Source organism: Bombina bombina, chromosome 5 (genome assembly GCF_027579735.1).
Source record: "Bombina bombina isolate aBomBom1 chromosome 5, aBomBom1.pri, whole genome shotgun sequence".
Lineage (NCBI taxonomy): Eukaryota > Metazoa > Chordata > Amphibia > Anura > Bombinatoridae > Bombina > Bombina bombina.
This window is the reverse complement of record NC_069503.1, coordinates 58000955-58022612: the sequence shown is the minus strand read 5'-3', so window position 1 is coordinate 58022612 and position 21658 is coordinate 58000955. Positions and strand designations below refer to the sequence as shown.

The window sequence follows — 21658 nt, the reverse complement described above, 5'->3', positions numbered from 1 at the left end:
GAGAAAGACACCAAGAAATATAAGTCTTCCAGACTCTATAATATATCTCTCTGGATACAGATTTACGAGCCTGTAACATAGTATTAATCACAGAGTCAGAGAAACCTCTTTGACCAAGAATCAAGCGTTCAATCTCCATACCTTTAAATTTAAGGATTTCAGATCCTGATGGAAAAAAAGGACCTTGAGACAAAAGGTCTGGTCTTAACAGAAGAGTCCACGGTTGGCAAGAGGCCATCCGGACAAGATCCTCATACCAAAACCTGTGAGGCCATGCCGGAGCTACCAGCAGAACAAACGAGCATTCCTTCAGAATCTTGGAGATTACTCTTGGAAGAAGAACTAGAGGCGGAAAGATATAGGCAGGATGATACTTCCAAGGAAGTGAAAATGCATCCACTGCCTCCGCCTGAGGATCCCGGGATCTGGACAGATACCTGGGAAGTTTCTTGTTTAGATGAGAAGCCATCAGATCTATTTCTGGAAGTTCCCACATTTGAACAATCTGAAGAAATACCTCTGGTTGAAGAGACCATTCGCCCGGATGCAACGTTTGGCGACTGAGATAATCCGCTTTCCAATTGTCCATACCTGGGATATAAACCGCAGAGATTAGACAGGAGCTGGATTCCGCCCAAACCAAAATTCGAGATACTTCTTTCATAGCCAGAGGACTGTGAGTCCCTCCTTGATGATTGATGTATGCCACAGTTGTGACATTGTCTTATCTGAAAACAAATGAACAACTCTCTCTTCGGAAGAGGCCAAGACTGAAGAGCTCTGAAAATTGCACGGAGTTCCAAAATATTGATCGGAAATCTCACCTCCTGAGATTCCCAAACCCCTTGTGCCGTCAGATACCCCCACACAGCTCCCCAACCTGTAAAACTAGCATCTGTTGAGATTATAGTCCAGGTCGGAAGAACAAAGAAGCCCCCTGAACTAAACGATGGTGATCTGTCCACCATGTCAGAGAGTGTCGTAAAATCGGTTTAAAGATATAAATTGAGATATCTTTGAGTAATCCCTGCACCATTGGTTCAGCATACAGAGCTGAAGAGGTCGCATGTGAAAACGAGCAAAGGAGATCGCATCTGAAGCGGCAGTCCTAAGACCCAACATTTCCATGCATAAGGCTACCAAAGGGAATGATTGTGACTGAAGGTTTTGACAAGCTGATGTCAATGTTAAACTTCTCTTGTCTGACAAGGACAGAGTCATAGACACTGAATTTATCTAGAAACCTAAAAAGGTTACCCTTGTCTGAGGAATCAATGAACTGATTGGTAAATTGATCCTCCAACCATGAACTTGAAGAAACAACACAAGTCGATTCGTATGAGATTCTACGAAAATGAGAAGACTGAGCAAGTACCAAGATATCGTCCAAATAAGGAAATACCAAAACCCTATTCTCTGATTACAGAAAGAAGGGCACCGAGAACCTTTGAAAAAAATTCTTGGAACTGAGGCTAGGCCAAACGGTAGAGCCACAAAACTGGTAATGCTTGTCTAAAAAGAGAATCTCAGACACTAAAAGTAATCTGGATGAATCGGAATATGCAGATACACATCCTGTAAATCTATTGTAGACATATAATGCCCTTGCTAAACAAAAGGCAGGATAGTCCTACAGTAACCATCTTGAATGTTGGTATCCTAACATAACGATTCAATAATGATAGATCCAGAACTGGTCTGAAGGAATTGACCTTCTTTGGTACAATGAAGAGATAAAATAAAACCCCAGCCCCTGTTCCAGAACTGGAACTGGCATAAATACTCCAGCCAACTCTAGATCTGAAACACATTTCAGAAATGCTGAGCCTTGCTGTGTTAACTGGGACACGGGAAAGAAAAGAATCTCTTAGCAGGAGGCCTTAACTTGAAGCCAATTCTGTACCTTTCTGAAACAATGTTTCTGAAACCAGAGATTAAGAACGGAATTGATCCAAATTTCTTTGAAGAAAACGTAATCTGCCCCATACCAGCTGAGCTGGAATAAGGGCCGCACCTTCATAGGTACTTAGGAGCTGGCTATAGGTTTCTATAAAGCTCGGATATATTCCAAACTGAAAATAGTTTCCAAACTGATACCGCTCCTGAGGATGAAGGATCAGGCTTTTGTTCCTTGTTGTGAGGAAAGGAACGAAATGATTATTTACCCTGGAAAGAAAGGGAAAGCAAAGTTGACTTAGAAGACATGTCAGCATTCCAAGTTTAATCCATAAAGCTTTTCTAGCTAAAATAGCTAGAGACATATACCTGACATCAACTCTAATGATATCAAAAGATGGTATCACCAATAAAATTATTAGCATGTTATAGAATAATAATAATGCTATAAAATTATGATCTGTTACTTGTTGCGCTAAAGCTTCTAACCAAAAAGTTGAAGCTGCAGCAACATCCGCTAAAAATATAGCAGGTCTAAGAAGATTACCTGAACATAAGTAAGCTTTTCTTAGAAAGGATTCAATTTTCCTATCTAAAGGATCCTTAAATGAAGTACTATCTGCCATAGGAATAGTAGTACATTAGCAGGAGTAGAGACAGCCCCATAACCTTAGGGATTTTTGTCCCAAAAAACTCTAATCTGTCAGATGGCACAGGATATAATTTGCTTAAACGTCTAGAAGGAGTAAATAAATTACCCAAATTATTCCATTCCCTGGAAATTACTTCAGAAATAGCATCAGGGAGATAAAACACTTCTGGAATAACTACCTTATTTAAACGTTTACATTTAGTATCAAGAGGACCAGAATCCTCTATTTCTAATGCAAATAACACTTCTTTAAGTAAAGAACGAATAAATTCCATCTTGAACAAATACAAAGATTTATCAGCATCAAAATGATGATGTTCATTTAAAAATTCATCTGAAAAAAAGAGAAGTTTTAAAAGACTTTTATGTATACTAGAAGGAGAAATAACAGACATAGCCTTCTTAATGGATTTAAAATAAATAAAATCTCTTATGTTATCAGGAACACTCTGAAAATTAGATGTTGACGGAACAGCAACAGGTAATGTAACAGTACTAAAGGAAATTTTATCTGCATTAATAAGTTTGACATGACATGCAATACAAATAACAGCTGGAGAAAACAGATACCAAAAGTTTATAGCAGACTTAGCTTGGTAGCTCCAGCACTGTGCAGTGATTTTCCTGTAGTAACTTCTGACTCAGTTGCAACGTGGAACATCTTGCAATATGTAAAAGAAAAAAACAACATATAAAGCAAAATTGATCAAATTCCTTAAATGACAGTTTCAGGAATGGGAAAAAAATGCCAGTGAACAAGCTTCTAGCAACCAGAAGCAATAAATAATGAGACTTAAATAATGTGGAGACAAAAATGACGCCCATATTTTTTAGCGCCAAAAAAGACGCCCACATTATTTGGCGCCTAAATGCTTTTGGCGCCAAAAATGATGCCACATCCGGAACGCCGACATTTTTGGCGCAAAATAACGTCAAAGAATGACGCAACTTCCGGCGACACGTATGACGCCGGAAACGGAAATAGAATTTTTGCGCCAAAAAAATCCGCGCCAAGAATGACGCAATAAAATGAAGCATTTTCAGCCCCCGCGAGCCTAACAGCCCACAGGGAAAAAGTCAAATTTTAAGGTAAAATATGTTAAATTAAAATGCATTATCCCAAATATGAAACTGACTGTCTGAAAATAAGGAAAGTTGAACATTCTGAGTCAAGGCAAATAAATGTTTGAATACATATATTTAGAACTTTATAAACAAAGTGCCCAACCATAGCTAGGAGTGTCACAGAAAATAAGACTTACTTACCCCAGGACACTCATCTACATATAGCAGATAGCCAAACCAGTACTGAAACGAGAATCAGCAGAGGTAATGGTATATATAAGAGTATATCGTCGATCTGAAAAGGGAGGTAAGAGATGAATCTCTACGACCGATAACAGAGAACCTATGAAATAGACCCCTTAGAAGGAGATCACTGCATTCAAATAGGCAATACTCTCCTCACATCCCTCTGACATTCACTGCACGCTGAGAGGAAAACCGGGCTCCAACTTGCTGCGGAGCGCATATCAACGTAGAATCTAGCACAAACTTACTTCACCACCTCCATCGGAGGCAAAGTTTGTAAAACTGAATTGTGGGTGTGGTGAGGGGTGTATTTATAGGCATTTTAAGGTTTGGGAAACTTTGCCCCTCCTGGTAGGAATGTATATCCCATACGTCACTAGCTCATGGACTCTTGCTAATTACATGAAAGAAAGTTACGTTTAAACCTAACACCCTAACATAACCCAAGAGTCTAAACACCCCTAATCTGCCGCCCCAACACCACCGCCACCTACATTATACTCGTTAACCCCTAATCAGCCGCTCCGCCACCACCTACATGTTATTAACCCCTATCCCACCACTCACGGACCCCGCTGCCACCTACATAAAATTATTAACCCCTATCCCGCCACACCCGGAGCCCACCGCAACTAAATAAATGTATTAACCCCTAAACCCCTGGCCTCCCAAGTCACTAACACTTACTAAACCTATTAACCCCTAAACCGCCAGCCCCCCACATTGCCATAAACTAAATTAACCCCTAAATCTAACAACCCGCTAACTTTATATGAAATATTAACTCATCCCTATCTTATAATAAATTTAAACTTACCTTTAGATTTAAATTAAACTATATATATTTTTTTTTTTTTTTTTTTCAATTGGCTGAAATATGTTTAATTTGATTTCTCCCTACTATATTCTTTTTATCAGTTTGCAAAGTAAAATTCATGTGATTAAACATATTTACATAAAACTAAATGAGGATGTAAATCTACATTGTACTTTTAACCCCCCGATGACCATTTCTTAATTGCTCTTTTATTAAACGTTTAAAACACTTTAAAAAGTGACAGAATGTTATTTTTTATTTATATATCTATAAGACAACTTTACTGTAAAGACAAACCATTTTTTATTTAAAAAACAAAGCAAGATATTTAATTAAACATAATTTACAATACAGAGGCAGATTTACTAGGTTGCTTTGTTTTGCTTGCATCTTCTAGAATTTTATGAAACTCTAAAGAACAAAAGTCTGTTTGCTTTTCAAACCATTTGGCTACTGTGAGTAGCTGTTGTTCACAGAAGGCTTGCCCAATGAACTGGAGGCCAATCGGTAATCCCTGGCTAGAAAGGCCAGCAGGAACAGTAACTGCTGGAAGACCTGCCATGTTGGCACACTGGGTAAATACGTCCTCCTGAGCACTACGAGTTCGGTTATCTTCTTGGATGAATTCCCAATAAGGAGCTGCATCTCCCAGAGTGGTCGGAGTTAGCAACACCTGAACGCCAGAACTGAAAACCTTCACAAAGTCATCAGCTATTAAACGACGCACTTTCTGAGCCTTTAGAAAATACTGTTCATAGTTCTGTTTGAGTAGAAAGAAATTCCCAGATAATATTCTTCCTCTCACAACATCGTTGAATCCTTCTCTTCTTGTTGCTGCATACATAGCGTCTGTAGAGTCATTTATATCTGACCGGTGCCCATATTCTAGACCATCAAAGCGAGCCATATTTGATGCTACTTCTGCTGTGCACAGAACATGATAGCACACAATAGAGTAGGGTGTATGTGGCAGTGAAACCTCAACAACCTTCGCTCCAGCATTTTCAAACAAGTCTGCTGTCTTTGACCAAAGTAACAGAGTTTCTGTAGATAGTCCAGGAGGCATGGTATTCCTTTGGTATCCCTATACACAGCTTGCTCATGTCTGTAATATCAGGTAGCTGGAATGGCGCAAAAGGATCCTGGACTGTAGTGGAATCATCTGGATCATGACCACCAAGAACACCTAATACAGTTGCAGCATCATCCACACATCTGGTTAGGATACCTGGCACATCCATAGAGTTCACCAGCGGTATCAAGCCATGGCGAGAAACTAGACCATAAGTAGGCTTCAAGCCCACAATTCCACAGTGAGAAGCTGGGTTTCGAGTAGAACCTCCTGTATCAGATCCTATTGCCACATAGCAGGTTCCTGACGATACTGCAGCAGCACTGCCCCCAGAACTTCCGCCTGTTATTACCCAATCAGAATCCTCATTTATAACACAATGACTTGATCTTCTTTTTTCCCTGTAATGCTTTGCATAGCTCCATGGGTTTTTCACAGGCCCAAATATACTATCAGTGCTCCCAGATCTTTTAACATTCTTGATGCACATGTTGTTTCAATGCCTTGAGTACTAAAGTTATCCTTAATTGCAATAGGAATTCCATCTAACTCCCCCAGAGGTTGCCCTGGACTTGCCACTTTCCCCGCACAAAGCAGAGACCCAGGCGGCAGCAACAGGCAGCCGGTGGGGTGCACAGGCGCCTGGCGGCGCTGCGGTGCGCGAGGAGCAGCCTGGAGACCCGGGATGAAGACAGGCCAAGAGGAAGGAGCACGCCCGCCGTGGGGCAGATGTGCCTCCCAGGGCAACTCGCATGGCCAGAAACATCCCTGGACCACACAGGACCACAGCACCCGGCACTCGACAAACAGACCCACAGCAGCTGAAGCACGCGGGCCAGCACGGCATCAGCATCCAGGTTGAGCCTCCCCTCTCCCACCCAACAAGAAAGCAGAGGCGTGCAAAGGCTGGGCCCCGCGCCCCGGAGAACGGACGGAGCAAGCACAGAGTCGCGCAGATCCGCGGAGCACCACAGGAGCCGGCGCGGGTCGACAGGAGAACGGCCAGCCAGACTCCAGCAGACACAACCCGGTCTGAAGGGGACAAGAGAAAAGCAAGCAAGCAAGTGCGAAACCCTGTGCATCTGTTCTCTAAATTAAACTATATTAAACTATTAATTAATCTACCCTAACTATTATACTAAAATTACATTAGACTATATTAAATTAATAATTAATCTACACTAACTGTTATACTAAAAATACAGTAAACTACAAATTAAATTAACTATATTATATATTTAAACACCTAACTTTACTCAAATAATTTAAATCTACAATAAAACAATACAAAGTTACAAAAAACTAACAACTAAGTCACAAAAAATAACAAACACTAAGTTACAAAAAAAAAAATACTTAGTTACACAAAATAAAAAATAAATGATCAAAGATTTAAACTAATTACACCTAATCTAAGGGCCCTATGAAAATAACCCCCCCCCCCACAAAAAAACCTAGCCTACAATAAACTACAAATAGCCATTAAAAGGGCCTTTTGCTGGGCATTGCCCCAAATAAATCAGCTCTTTTACCTGTAAATAAAAAAAACAAATACCCCCAACAGTAAAACCCATCACCCACACAACCAACCAACCAAATAAAAACCTAACTAAAAAAACCTAAGCTCCCCATTGCCCTGAAAAGGGCATTTGGATGGGCATTGCCCTTAAAAGGGCATTTAGCTCTATTGCAGCCCAAACCCTAATCTAAAAATAAAACCCACCCAATACACCCTTAAAAAAACCTAACACTAACCCTTGAAGATTCACTTACAGTTTTGAAGATCCGACATCCATCCTCCAAGAAGCCGGGAGAAGTCTTCATCCAAGCGGCCTAAGTTTTAATTTAACTATTAAGTGATAGAGGTGTTCATTTTGAATTAAAATTTGAATTTTAACATCATTATTAACTATAATAGATATGTTCACTTCACATTTGAATTTTACATCTTTGTTATAGTTTTAGTTTCGAATTGTATATTGTGTTAATTTCAAATTAAAAACTAGCAAAGATGTAAAATTCAAATTAGAATTTTAATTCGAATTTAACACATCTATTATAGTTACTAGTGGTGTTAAAATTCGAATTTTAATTCCATACCAAAACCTCCATCACTTAAACTAACTATATTAAGTGATAGAGGTGTTGATTTCTAATTAAAATTTGAATTTTAACACCATTAGTAACTATAATAGATATGTTAATTTCAAATTTGAATTTTACATCTTTGTTATAGTTATTGTTTTAGTTTGGATTTTTATCTATTATAGTGTTAATTTCGAATTAAAAACTATAGCAAAGATGTAAAATTCGAATTTTAATTCTAAATAAAACCATTTTATCTATTATAGTTACTAAAGGTGTTAAAATTTGAATTTTAATTCGAAATCAACACCTCTATCACTTTATATAACTATATGAAGTGAAAGAGGTGTTGATTTTGAACTAAAATTCAAATTTTAACACCTTTAGTAACTATAATAGATAAGATGGTTTAATTTAGAATTCGAATTTTACATCTTTGTTATAGTTATTGTTTTAATTTCAAATTTTAGTTATAATTGTGTTAATTTCGAATTAAAATCTATAACAAAGATGTAAAATTTGAATTCCATTTTTAATTTGAAATTAACACATCTTATCTATTATAGTTACTAGTGGTGTTAAAATTTGAATTTTAGTTCAAAACCAACACCTCCATCGCTTAATCTAATTATATTAAGTGATAGAGGTGTTGATTTTGAATTAAAATTCGAATTTTAACACCATTATTAACTATAATAGATATGTTCATTTCAAATTCGAATTTTACATCTTTTTTATAGTTATTGTTTTAGTTTCAAATTGTATCTATTGTGTTAATTTCAAATTAAAAACTAGCAAAGATGTAAAATTCAAATTTTAATTTGAATTTAACACATCTATTATAGTTACTAGTGGTGTTAAAATTCGAATTTTAATTCGAAACCAACACCTCCATCTTACTATATTACGTGATAGAGGTGTTGATTTCTAATAAAAATTCGAATTTTAACACCATTAACTATAATAGATATGTTCATTTAAAATTCAATTTTAAATCTTTGTTATAGTTATTGTTTTAGCTTCAAATTTTATCTATTATTGTGTTAATTTCGAATTAAAAACTATAGCAAAGATGTAAAATTCTAATTTGATTTTTAATTCGAAATTAACACATCTATTATAGTTACTAGTGGTGTTAAAATTTTAATTTTAGTTCGAAACCAACACCTCCATCACTTAATCTAACTATTAAATGATAGAGGTGTTGATTTTGAATTAAAATTCAAATTATAACACCATTATTAACTATAATAGGTATGTTCATTTCAAATTTGAATATTACATCTTTGTTATAGTTATTGCTTTAGTTTCGAATTGTATATTGTGTTAATTTCGAAATAAAAACTAGCAAAGATGTAAAATTTGAATTTTTATTTGAATTTAACACATCTATTATAGTTACTAGTGGTGTTAAAATTCGAATTTTAATTCGGAACCAACACCTCCATCACTTAATCTAACTATATTAAGTGATAGAGATGTTGATTTCTAATTAAAATTCGAATTTTAACACCATTAGTAACTATAATAGATATGTTAATTTCAAATTTGAATTTTACATCTTTGTTATAGTTATTGTTTTAGTTTGGAATTTTATCTATTATTGTGTTAATTTCGAATTAAAAACTATAGCAAAGATGTAAAATTTTAATTTTAATTCGAAATTAACACATCTTATCTATTATAGTAACTAGAGGTGTTAAAATTCAAATTTTCATTCAAAACCAACACCTCCATCACTTAATCTAACTATATTAAGTTGTTAATTTCAAATTAAAATTTGAATTTTAACACCAATATTAACTATAATAGATAGAATGGTTTTATTTCTAATTAAAATTTGAATTCAAATTTTTCATTTTAGTTATCAAAGTCTAAGACAGTGGGCCTCCCATTTGGCGAAACTTTTGAAATGAGACCCCACACTCTTGTAATGTATTTATTGAAATTGCATAAATACACGTACACACACACAATCTCATACACACAAACTTTCATACACACACACATTCTCATACACACACCACACATTCTTATACAAACACTCTCATACACACATACACTCTAACACACACACAATCTCATACACACAATCTCATACACACACACACTTTCATACACACACTCATACATACACACACACTCATACTCACACTTTCATACACACACGCTCTAATACACAAACACTCATACAACCACACACACACTCTCATACACACACTCACACACTTTCATACACACATACACTCTAACACACACACACTCTCATATACTACACTACAAGTTTAACAACTATACAGCTCTACTCTGCTTTGTCAATAAAGAACATTCAAAATCACCTACACCGAGATTACGAGTTTTGCGGTAAAAGGGGTGCGTTGCTAACGAGCATTTTTTTTCACCGCTGGTATTACAGGTTTTTTTAAACCCGGCGTTAGACGCAAAAAGGTGAGCATAGAACAAAATTTACCTTCACATCTCACCTCAATACCAGCGTTGCTTACGGTAGCGGTGAGCTGGCTAAACGTGCTTGTGAACGATTTCCCCATAGGAATCACACAGATAATATCCCGGCACACAGCTGATATAACAATACTATTAGACAATGAAAGTATACAGTAAAGTTGTTTTCCTAGGAATAATTAGTCAGTTTATATTACAGTCTCAAGGTGTTTACTGTCCCTTTAGTCAGATCTAGCTTTGTGCTATCTTGCTGTGAGTCCTTGTTTAATGAAGATAACATTGTGACAAATCTAACAAGATATTGATTAACCTAGAATACATTTTGTATTAATTATTTATGTTATTAATTAAATAGATATAAAGGTGCAATAATGTTTCATATGTTAGATCAGTTTATTATTGTACCACTGATTGTATATAACTATGTATTTAAAGGGACAGTCATCTTAAAGTCTTACCTTAGATTAAGCTGCTAATAGCCCCCTGCACCTTTTCTATATCATGCAGCAGAAACAGTAAAATGAATATTGTTTCTGGCCACTTTGAAATGGCTGCCAAGCTCAGCCCACTGATGACATCATGATCTGGGCTGCATATGGCATCCAATCACAAAAGGCTCACTAGTTGGATTGAACAGTCTGTCATTGCTATTTAGCAGAGTGCCTAGATGCAGCCCAGATCATGATGTCATCAGTGGGCTGAGCTTGGCAGCCATTTCAAAGTGGCCAGAAACAATATTCATTTGAAAATAACTGTTTTACTGTTCCTGCTGCATTATATAGAAAAGGTGCAGGAGGCTATTTACAGCTTAATCTAAAGGTAAGACTTTAAAATGATTAAGGTGTAGACTGTCCCTTTAACTCCTGAAAAGTCCGCTATAGAGCAGAAATTAACTACTGGGAGCTAGCTGAGCATATCTGGTGAGCCAATAACAAGAGCCACATGTGTGTAGCCACCAGTAGTACATAAGTTTGATAACAGAAGTGGAATTAAAAGTATCATAAAATTACACATTCTATCTGAATCATGAAAGTGTAATTTCCTATCCCTTTAAGTATAATTTAAGTAACATAAAATGTCTGTGTATAAATTCTTGCTGGTGATTAATAATATAGGTTGTGTAGGTTGGGGTTAATTTGATATTGTTTTATGTACTGTTAAAGGGACAGTAAAGTCAAAATTAAACTTAAATGGATTGGATAGAACATGGCATTTCAAACAGCTTTCTAATTTACTTCTATTATAAATTTGTGCTTAGTTCTCTTAGTATCCTTTGTTAAAGAATAATCCTAGGTGAACTCAGGAGCGTGCACGTATCTTCAGACAGCAGAGTTTGCAAGAAGATTTATAGCATTGTTATACATAGTTACAAACACTGCTGCACAGAGTACTAAATACACGTGCACGCCCCTAAGCTCATATATTATCAGCCTCCTAGGTTTACTCTTTAACAAAGGATACCAAAAGAACAAAGCAAATAAGATAATAGAAGTAAATTGGAAAGTTGGGTAAAAATCTGATTTATCAGCATTTAACTGACTGTCAGTTGTGGCTTCTGTATTTTATGATTTTTTCCTAAGTATTCTGTGATATTGGGTTTTTAATTATTCAAAAAACACAAAACACTGGTCTGGATTACAATCACTTTTTATTTGCATGAAAAAACATTGTATATCATTATATAGTAAACAGCAGCATTACATGATATATGCACACAATGGTATAAATATACCTAACACTTGTGCTTTTGATACAAAGGGATTTATCAGACATATAATGTTCCCTTTATATATACAGTATGTGCTATTATCAGTTCTTGTGGCTTCTAACTAACATGAAAACATCTAACAGACATAATATCAAGTTACAGAACATGACACACATATTACATACCCAGTATACATGTAGGTTATAGTAGCCATTTAAATTAAACTGATTATGATCATATGGCACACATATTACATACCCTGTATACATGTAGGTTATAGTAGCCATTTAAATTAAACTGATTATGATCACATGACACACATATTACATACCCAGTATACATGTAGGTTATAGTAGCCATTTAAATTAAACTGATTATGATCACATGACACACATATTATAAACCCAGTATACATGTAGGTTATAGTAGCCATTTAAATTAAACTGATTATGATCACATGACACACATATTACATACCCAGTATACATGTAGGTTATAGTAGCCATTTAAATTAAACTGATTATGATCACGTATATACTGGTTACTGATATTGTGTCTCATGAAATAAAATCAGTTTCCCCTCAGTAATTCCTCTGGTATATAACTTGTGCAATGCTAAGCATCTATTGCTATAATAAAAGGTTTATCCACATGTTGTGTACATTAAAACTTACCTGATAAATTCATTTCTTTCATATTGGCAAGAGTCCATGAGCTAGTGACGTATGGGATATACAATCCTACCAGGAGGGGCAAAGTTTCCCAAACCTCAAAATGCCTATAAATACACCCCTCACCATACCCACAATTCAGTTTAACAAATAGCCAAGTAGTGGGGTGATAGAAAACGGAGTAAAAACCATCAAAAAAAGGAACTGGAAATAGAATTGTGCTTTAAACAAAAAAGCATAACCACCATAAAAAATGGTGGGCCTCATGGACTCTTGCCAATATGAAATAAATTAATTTATCAGGTAAGTTCTTACATAAATTATGTTTTATTTCATGTAATTGGCAAGAGTCCATGAGCTAGTGACGTATGGGATAGTAATACCCAAGATGTGGTACGCCACAGAAGAGTCACTAGAGAGGGAGGGATAAAAATAAAAACAGCCATTTTCCGCTGAAAAAAATAAATCCACATCCAAAAAAATAAGTTCTTCTCATAATTGAAAAGAAAAAACTTAAAACATAAGCAGAGGAATCAAACTGAAAAGGCTGCCTGAAGAACTTTTCTACCAAAAACTGCTTCTGAAGAGGCAAATACATCAAAACGGTAAAATTTAGTAAATGTATGCAAAGAAGACCAAGTTGCTGCTTTGCAAATCTGATCAAATGAAGCTTCATTCTTAAAAGCCCACAAAGTGGAGACTGATCTAGTAGAATGAGCTGTGATTCGCTGAGGCAGGGCCTGACCTGACTCCAAATAAGCCTGATGAATCAAAAGCTTTAACCAAGATGCGAAGGAAATGGCAGAATCTTTCTGACCTTTCCTAGAACCAGAAAAGACAACAAATAGACTAGAAGTCTTCCTGAAATCTTTAGTAGCTTCAACATAATATTTCAAAGTTGTTAGAATTCACAACTTTAGGTACAAATTTAAATGAAGTCTGCAAAACTGCCTTATCCTGATGTAAAATCAGAAAAGGAGACTCACAAAAAAGAGCACATAATTCAGAAACTCTTCTAGCAGAAGAGATAGCCAAAAGGAACAGCACTTTCCAAGAAACTAGTTTAATATCCAAAGAATGCATAGGCTCAAAAGGAGGAGCCTGTAAAACCTTCAAAACCAAATTAAGACTCCAAGGAGGAGAGACTGATTTAATGACAGGCTTGATTTAGACCAAAGCCTGCACAAAACAGTGAATATCAGGAAGCTTAGCAATCTTTCTGTGAAATAAAACAGAAAGAGCAGAGATTTGTCCCTTCAGGGAACTTGCAGACAAACCTTTATCCAAACCATCCTGAAAAAAACTGTAAAATTCTAGGAATTCTAAAAGAATGTCAGGAGAATTTATGAGAACACCATGAAATATTAATCTTCCTAGAAACAGATTTACGAGCCTGTAACATAGTATCTATGACTAAGCACTAAGTGTTCAATTTCCATACCTTCAAATTTAATGATTTGAAATCCTGATGGAAAAATAGTCCTTGAGACAGAAGGTCTGGTCTTAAAAGAAGTGGCCAAGGTTGGCAACTGGACATCCGAACAAGATCCGCATACCAGAACCTGTGAGGCCTTGCTGTGCTACCAGAAACACAAATGAGTGTTCCATGATGATTTTGGAAATCACTCTTGGAAGAACTACTAGAGGCGGGAAGATATAAGTAGGTTGGTAAAACCAAGGAACTGCTAAAGCATCCACCGACTCTGCCTGAGGATCCCTGGACCTGGACAAGTACCTGGGAAGTTTCTTGTTTAGATGGGAAGCCATCAGATCTATTTCTGGGAGACCCCACATCTGAACAATCTTTCATAGCTAGGGGACTGAGTCCCACCCTGATGATTGACATATGCCACAGTTGTGATATTGTCTGTCTGAAAACAAATGAATGGTTCTCTCTTTAACAGAGGCCAAACCTGAAGAGCCCTAAAAATATTATGGAGATCTAAAATATTGATTGGTAACCTCGTCTCTTGAGATTTCCAAACCCCTTGTGCTGTCAGAGATCCCCAGACAGCTCCCCAACCTGAAAGACTTGCATCTGTTGTGATCACAGTCCAGGTAGGACAAACAAAAGAGGCCCCCTGAATTACATGATGATGGTCTAACCACCAAGTCAGAGAGAGTTGAATGTTGGGATTTAAGCATATCAATTGTGATATCCGAGTATAATCCCTGCACCATTGGTTCAGCATACAAAGCTGTAGAGGTCTCATATGGAAATGAGCAAAGGGGATCACGTCCGATGCTACAGTCATGAGACCTAAAACTTCCATGCACATAGCCACTGAAGGGAATGATCGAGACTGAAGGTTTCGACAAGCTGAAACCAATTTTAATCGTCTCTTGTCTGTTAGACACTGAATCTTTCTGGAAACCTAAAAAGTTGACCCCTGTCTGAGGAATTAAGGAACTTTTTGGTAAATTGATCCTCCAACCATATCTTTGAAGAAATAACACTAGTTGATTTGTGTGAGATTCAGCAGAATGTAAAGACTGAGCTAGTACCAAGATATGGTCCAAATAAGTAAACACTGCAAAAACCCTGTTCTCTGATTACAGAGAGTAGGGCACCGAGAACCTTTCAAAAAATTCTTGGAGCTGTTGCTAGGCCAAATTGAAGAGCGACAAATTGGTAATGCTTGTCTAGAAAAGAGAATCTCAGAAACCGATAGTGGTCTGGATGAATCGGAATATGAAGATATGCATCCTGTAAGTATATCGTGGACACATAATGACATTGCTGAACAAAAGGCAGAATAGTCCTTATAGTCACCATTTTGAAAGTTGGCACTCTTACAAAACGATTCAAAATTTACAAATCCCGAACTGGCCTGAATGAATTTTCTTTCTTTGGGACAATGAATAGATCTGAATAAAACCCCAGACCCTGTTCCTGAAACGGAACTGGTATGATTACCCCTGAAAGCTCTAGATCTGAAACACACTTCAGAAAAGCCTAAACTTTCACTGGATTTGCTGGGACATGTGAAAGAAAAAAATCTTCTCACAGGTGGTCTTACTCTGAATCCTATTCAATACCCTTGGGAGACAATACTCTGAATCTATTGATTTTGGACAGAATCTGCCCAAATGTTTTGGAAAAAATTTAATCTGCCCCCCCCAGCTGAGCTGGAATGAGGGCCGCACCTTCATGCAGACTTGGGGGCTGGCATTGGTTTCTTAAAATGCTTGGATTTATTCCAACTTGAAGAAGGTTTCCAATTGGAACCAGATTCTTTGGGCGAAGGATTGGCTTTCTGTTCTTTATTCTGTCGAAAAAAGAACAAAAACAATTAGAAGCTTTAGATTTACCCTTAGATCTTTTATCCTGAGGTAAAAAAAAACTCTTTCTCCCCAGTGACAGTTGAAATAATTGAATCCAACTGAGAACCAAATAAATTGTTACCTTGTACAGTAAGAGATAGTAATCTAGACTTAGATACCATGTCAGCATTCCAATATTTGAGCCACAAAGCTCTTCTAGCTAAAATAGCTAAATACATAGATTTAACATCAATTTTGATGATATTAAAAATAGCATCACAGGAGGAGCAGAGATAGAGAGGATAATAGAACAGGGGAGATGGTTGACGTTAAATAGGGGAGGGGGCGAGATATAATGAAAAGAGGGGAGGGCAATTCAGCAGCAAAAATGTGATCATAAGTTCTGTTGTTGAAAGTATAACATGTTTTTCGATTCTATTGTTATCACGTGACTAAAAGTTTGTGAATGCTAAAGCTGTTGGAATTGTCACCCAATAAAAATCTTATTTTATAAAAATAGCATCACAGATAAAATGATTAGCATGTTGAAGCAAGCGAACAATGCTAGACAAATCAGGATCTGTTTCCTGTTGTGCTAAGCTTTCCAACCAAAAAGTTGATGCAGCTGCAACATTAGCCATGAATATAGCAGGCTTAAGAATGTAGCCAGAAAATAAATAAGCTTTCCTTAGATAAGATTCAAGTTTCCTATCTAAAGGGTCCTTAAAAGACGTACGTTTGGCAAGAGTAGAGATAGCCCCATCAACTTTGGGGATTTTTCCCCAAAACTCCAAGCTAACTGCTGGCAAAGGATAATTTTTTTTAAACCTAGAAGGAGGAGTAAAAGAAGTAACAGGCCTATTCCAGTCCTTTGAAATCATATCAGAAATAGCACCAGGAACTGGAAAAACCTCTGGAGTAACCACAGGAGGTTTATAAACAGAATTTAAATGTTTACTAGTTTTATTATCAAGAGGACTAGTGTCCTCAATCTCCAAAGTAATTAACACTTCTTTTAACAAGGAACGAATATACTCCATCTTAAAGAGATAAGTAGATTTGTCAGTGTCAATATCTGAGGTAGGATCTTCTGAATCAGATAGAGGATAATTTAGTATGTTGTCGGTCATTTGAAATTTCATCAACCTTATGAGAAGTTTTAAAAGACCTTTTACATTTATTAGAAGGCGGAATAGCAGACAAACCTTCTGAATCGCATCAGCAATAAAATCTTTTATATTCACAGGGATATCATGTACATTAGATTTTAAAGGAACAACAGGCATTGTACTATTACTGATGGATACATTCTCTGCATGTAAAAGCTTTTAATGACAACTGTTACATACTACAGCTGGAGATATAATCTTTGTTAACTTACAACAGATACACTTAGCTTTGGTAGAACTGTTATCATGCAGCAGGGTTCCAACAGTGGTTTCTGAAACAGGATCATATTGAGACATCTTGCAAATGTAAGAGAAAAAAACAACATATAAAAGCAAAATTATCAATTTCCTTATATGGCAGTTTCAGAAATGGGAAAAAATGCAAACAGCATAGCCCTCTGAGCATAAAAAAGGAAAGAGGCATATAGGAAGAGGGAAATTTGTTGGCGCTAACATCCGGAAATGACCAACTCACATCATGACAGATGCAACCTTGTGCAAAGAAACCTGGCTTCAACAAAGATGCCGGAAATGACAAATTTGCGCCACTGAACGTACCTTTGCACCAAAAAATTCTCGCGCCAAGAATGGCACAATAAATATCAGCATTTTGCGAACCCGCAAGCCTATTTTTGCCCACGAAAATTAAAAGAAAAAGCGGTCAATTTGAAGAAAAGACTATACCGCAGGTAAAAAAAAAATTACTTCCTATATATGTTTCCCAATTTGAAACTGATAGTCTGCAAAAGGAAATATACATAAACCTGACTCATGGCAAATATAAGTACAATACATATATTTAAAATTTTATATGAATACATAAAGTGCCAAACCATAGCTGAGAGTTCCTTAAGTAATGAAAACATACTTACCGAAAGACACCCAGCCACATATAGCAGATAGCCAAACCGGTACTGAAAAAGTATCAGTAGAGTTAATGGAATATGAGAGTATATCATCGATCTGAAAAGGGAGGTAGGAAATTAATCTCTACGACCGATAACAGAGAACCTTTGAAAAGATTTCCTGTGAGGAAAACCATATAATCAATAGGTGATACTGTACTCCCTTCACATTCCTCTGACAAACACTGTACTCTGAGAGGAATCGGGCTTCAAAATGCTGAGAAGCGTATATCACAGAAGAAAATCAAGCACAAACTTACTTAACCACCTCCATAGAAGGCAAAGTTTGTAAAACTGAATTGTGGGTTTTGTGAGGGGTGTAATATATAGGCATTTTGAGGTTTGGGAAACTTTGCCCCTCCTGGTAGGATTGTATATCCCATACGTCACTAGCTCATGGACTCTTGCCAATTACATGAAAGAAATATATCTCCCAGATGTCAATCATTTAAGACTGATGTTCATGTTTATATAATTCTCTAACACTCAATTCATATAAAGAATTATATTTACAGAATAAAGGAGTATTTCCTCCCCTATGTAAATAAAACGTACAACTCCTAACACTGGCATATTAATAAACAACACTGGGGGTGCTTTGGTGGTAAATGGCTGTGTAAACTGGTCAGTATGAGGACAGATCTGTATATTCCTGTCTGGTGTTTGGATTCTATCACATTGATATGAGAGAAACTGAGGTGCACATAGAGGAACAAAAGACAGCAGGGAGAGAATTTACAATCTGCGGCTTTTATAACTGGGATTAGAAGGTATTATTTACAATAGGATCCTTTTTTATGCTTCTATTTAGAGAGTTTGTCCTCTTTAGGATAATTGTAAAAAGGTTGTACACTGTGTATATAAAGTTTATTTGTGTGTAAATATTTGGCGTTTTGTGATACCTGATTTCAATAAAAACCTATTTTCCACTTTCTAAACATGTGAAAGGTTTCTTCCCTTGTGAATCCTTTCATGACTTTTCAGATTACTCATATGTGTACAACATTTTCCACACTCTGTACATGTGAACGGCTTTTCCCCTGTGTGACTCCTTTCATGACTATTTAGATGACTCTTTTGTGTAAAACATTTCCCACACTCTGTACATGTGAAAGGCTTTAACCCTGTGTGAATCCTTTCATGTTTTCTCAGATTACTCATATGTGTACAACATTTTCCACACTCTGTACATATGAACGGCTTTTCCCCTGTGTGACTCCTTTCATGAGTTTTCAGATGACTCTTTTGTGTAAAACATTTCCCACACTCTGTACATGCGAAAGGCTTTTCTCCTGTGTGAATCCTTTCATGATATTTCAGACTATTTATTTGTGTAAAACATTTCCCACACTCTATACATGCGAAAGGCTTTTCTCCTGTGTGACTAATTTCATGATATTTCAGATGAGTCATTTGTGTAAAACCTTTTCCACACTCTCTACATTTGAAAGGCTTTTCTCCTGTGTGAATCCTTTCATGCTTTTTCAGACTATTTATTTGTGTAAAACTTTTTCCACACTCTGTGCACGTGTAAGGCCTTTCTCCTGTGTGAATTCTTTCATGCTTTTTCAGATTACTCTTATGTGTAAAACATTTCCCACACTCTGTACATGTGAAAGGCTTTTCTCCTGAGTGAATCCTTTTATGCTTTTTCAGACTACTTATTTGTGTAAAACTTTTTCCACAAACTGTACATGTGAAAGGCTTTTCTCCTTCATTGTTCTTTTTATGAGTTTTCAGATGATCCATTTGTGTAAAACTTTTTTCACACTCTGTACAGCTAAATGGTTTCTCTCCTGTGTGGGTCCTTTCATGAGCTATACGTTTTGTCATTCGTGTAAAACTTTTTCCACATTCAGGACATGTGTTTGACTTCTTACCTGTGTGAAGTTTGTGGTGTTTTAGGAGATGTGAATTACATGTAAAGCTTTTCTCACATTCTGTACATTTGAAAGGTTTCTCCTTTGTATGAATCATTTGGTTAGACTGTAGACTTTTCTCTTCTTTAACATTTTTTGAAAACTCAGTAAATGTTTGTGGTTTATCCTCAGGGATAATCATTTCACTAGATAAGTCATAAATATTATCCTCTTGTTTGATGACTAAATTACTCTCTGCACATAATGATTGTTGTCTAGTTCCCGACAATTCATCAACTTCTTTAAATTTCTGCTGTGATTTGCCCAATGTTTGTGAATAGTCATTAGTGTCTAAGACTATTGGAGTCAGTGGCATCATTCTGATGCTTCCTGTAGCACCTGATGCAGATGAACTATTCAAGTGTTTGTCTACATAAAAAGAAATGAAATAAAGACAAATAACAATATTTATTTTTTATAATATAATCCATCTTAATAACAAATCATATTATTCTTTTATATGCAACAAAATGTCTTCCATTTTGTGTTTATTTTTAAATGTATTTACCTGTAAATCACAAATTTAAAAAATGATGACATAGAATGTTGCATAATGTTCTCAGCCAGGGAACAAGTACATCTGTATTCTGGTCAAAAGAGGTGGCATCCACCATTCTCATTTAACATTGCACAAGCAACTGCACATACAGTCCTCAACAAGTTGGGTGAGAACATGATGACTTAATTATCACAGACTATTAATCAGTTTGAGATGTTTTGAGAGGGTAAGAAGCAGTGATTTTACCATACTTTTAAGATTTCAGCTGTGGTTGTTTAATGTATATAAACAGCCAAAAAATGATTAGTTTAATAATATTTACTGCAAAATTAAGCACACAAATCAGGGGCGGTTCTGGGATGGGGAACACTCACTGGGAACAAGGTAGTCATTTAAGTGTAGTTATGGGTGTTCCATGAGCAAGGTCAGGGCAGGGGAAGGTGGAGTTGCAGGTGTTCTGAGTACAGAAGTCTGAGGGTGAGGTTAGGCAGTTAGACATGATCTGTCTAAAAGGACACAGAGGGGGAGTTGTATTTTTTACCCTCCTCCTCAGTCCAATAGTTGTTGATCCTTCTTTATAACGGTCACTGACACAAATGTTATTAAAAGATGCAGATATAAATATAATAGTTTATATTTGTTTAATGAGTGATCTATTCTATTCTCCCAGTAATTAAAGTCAGCATAATATCTATTTTACTCACCTAACACATATGAGTTCATGCTGATAACAAGCTCCAATGTCTGTGCTCAGGAAGAAGGTTCCCTTATTCACTCCAGTTACATCAATACCTGATTTTATTATCGGTTATTTGTAGAGCACCAACAGTGCTCTGGCTGTGTCTGTAAAAAAGTATATTAAATGGTTTAGACAGATAATAATAAATAATGGTTTTGATTAACTGTACGTATGGTATAATTGAAGGCACAAAAGGTTAAATAGAAAATTGCTCTGTAGATACGTTACCAAAAAACACAGCAAAAAAATAAGGGAATCCCTAAAAAAATATCAAAATTGTGATAAAATAATCTCCATTTAACACGAGACAAAAATGCTATACGCCAACTTAATGGCTAAAAAGGCAACTGGGTTGACAGTGTATATTATGCGTTCAATTTATTTATAAATACACTTCAATTAGTTAAGGTATTCATAAATAAATACAACTTATAATGTGGATTGTTAACTATAATGAACTCAAATTATATTATTAAATTATATAAGTG

General features: G+C 36.1%; 2 protein-coding genes across 2 annotated transcripts in view; both read right to left on the bottom strand.

Annotated features, from left to right (window-relative positions):
• LOC128661308 (uncharacterized) overlaps positions 1-21269 on the bottom strand; it is a 141703-nt gene extending 120434 nt beyond the window's left edge. Inside the window, exons 1-4 of the mRNA XM_053715578.1 lie at positions 21136-21269; positions 18953-20301; positions 5767-6226; positions 5043-5600 (exon numbers count right to left, since the gene is read on the bottom strand). Of these exons, the coding sequence (XP_053571553.1) occupies positions 5043-5600; positions 5767-6226; positions 18953-20301; positions 21136-21154 (2386 nt within the window). The 5' untranslated portion in view covers positions 21155-21269. The remainder of the gene's footprint in view (positions 1-5042; positions 5601-5766; positions 6227-18952; positions 20302-21135) is intronic.
• On the bottom strand, positions 5590-6286 carry LOC128659846 (glutamyl-tRNA(Gln) amidotransferase subunit A, mitochondrial-like). Its single transcript, XM_053713423.1, has one exon. The coding sequence runs from the start codon at positions 6236-6238 to the stop codon at positions 5681-5683; it is 558 nt and encodes a 185-aa protein (XP_053569398.1). The 5' UTR covers positions 6239-6286; the 3' UTR covers positions 5590-5680.
• Positions 21270-21658: the final 389 nt, after the last annotated feature.

What these genes read in the sequence shown, in the direction of transcription:
- LOC128659846 (XM_053713423.1), bottom strand. Translation starts at nt 6,238, where the DNA reads ATGTGCATCAAGAATGTTAAAAGATCTGGGAGCACTGATAGTATATTT.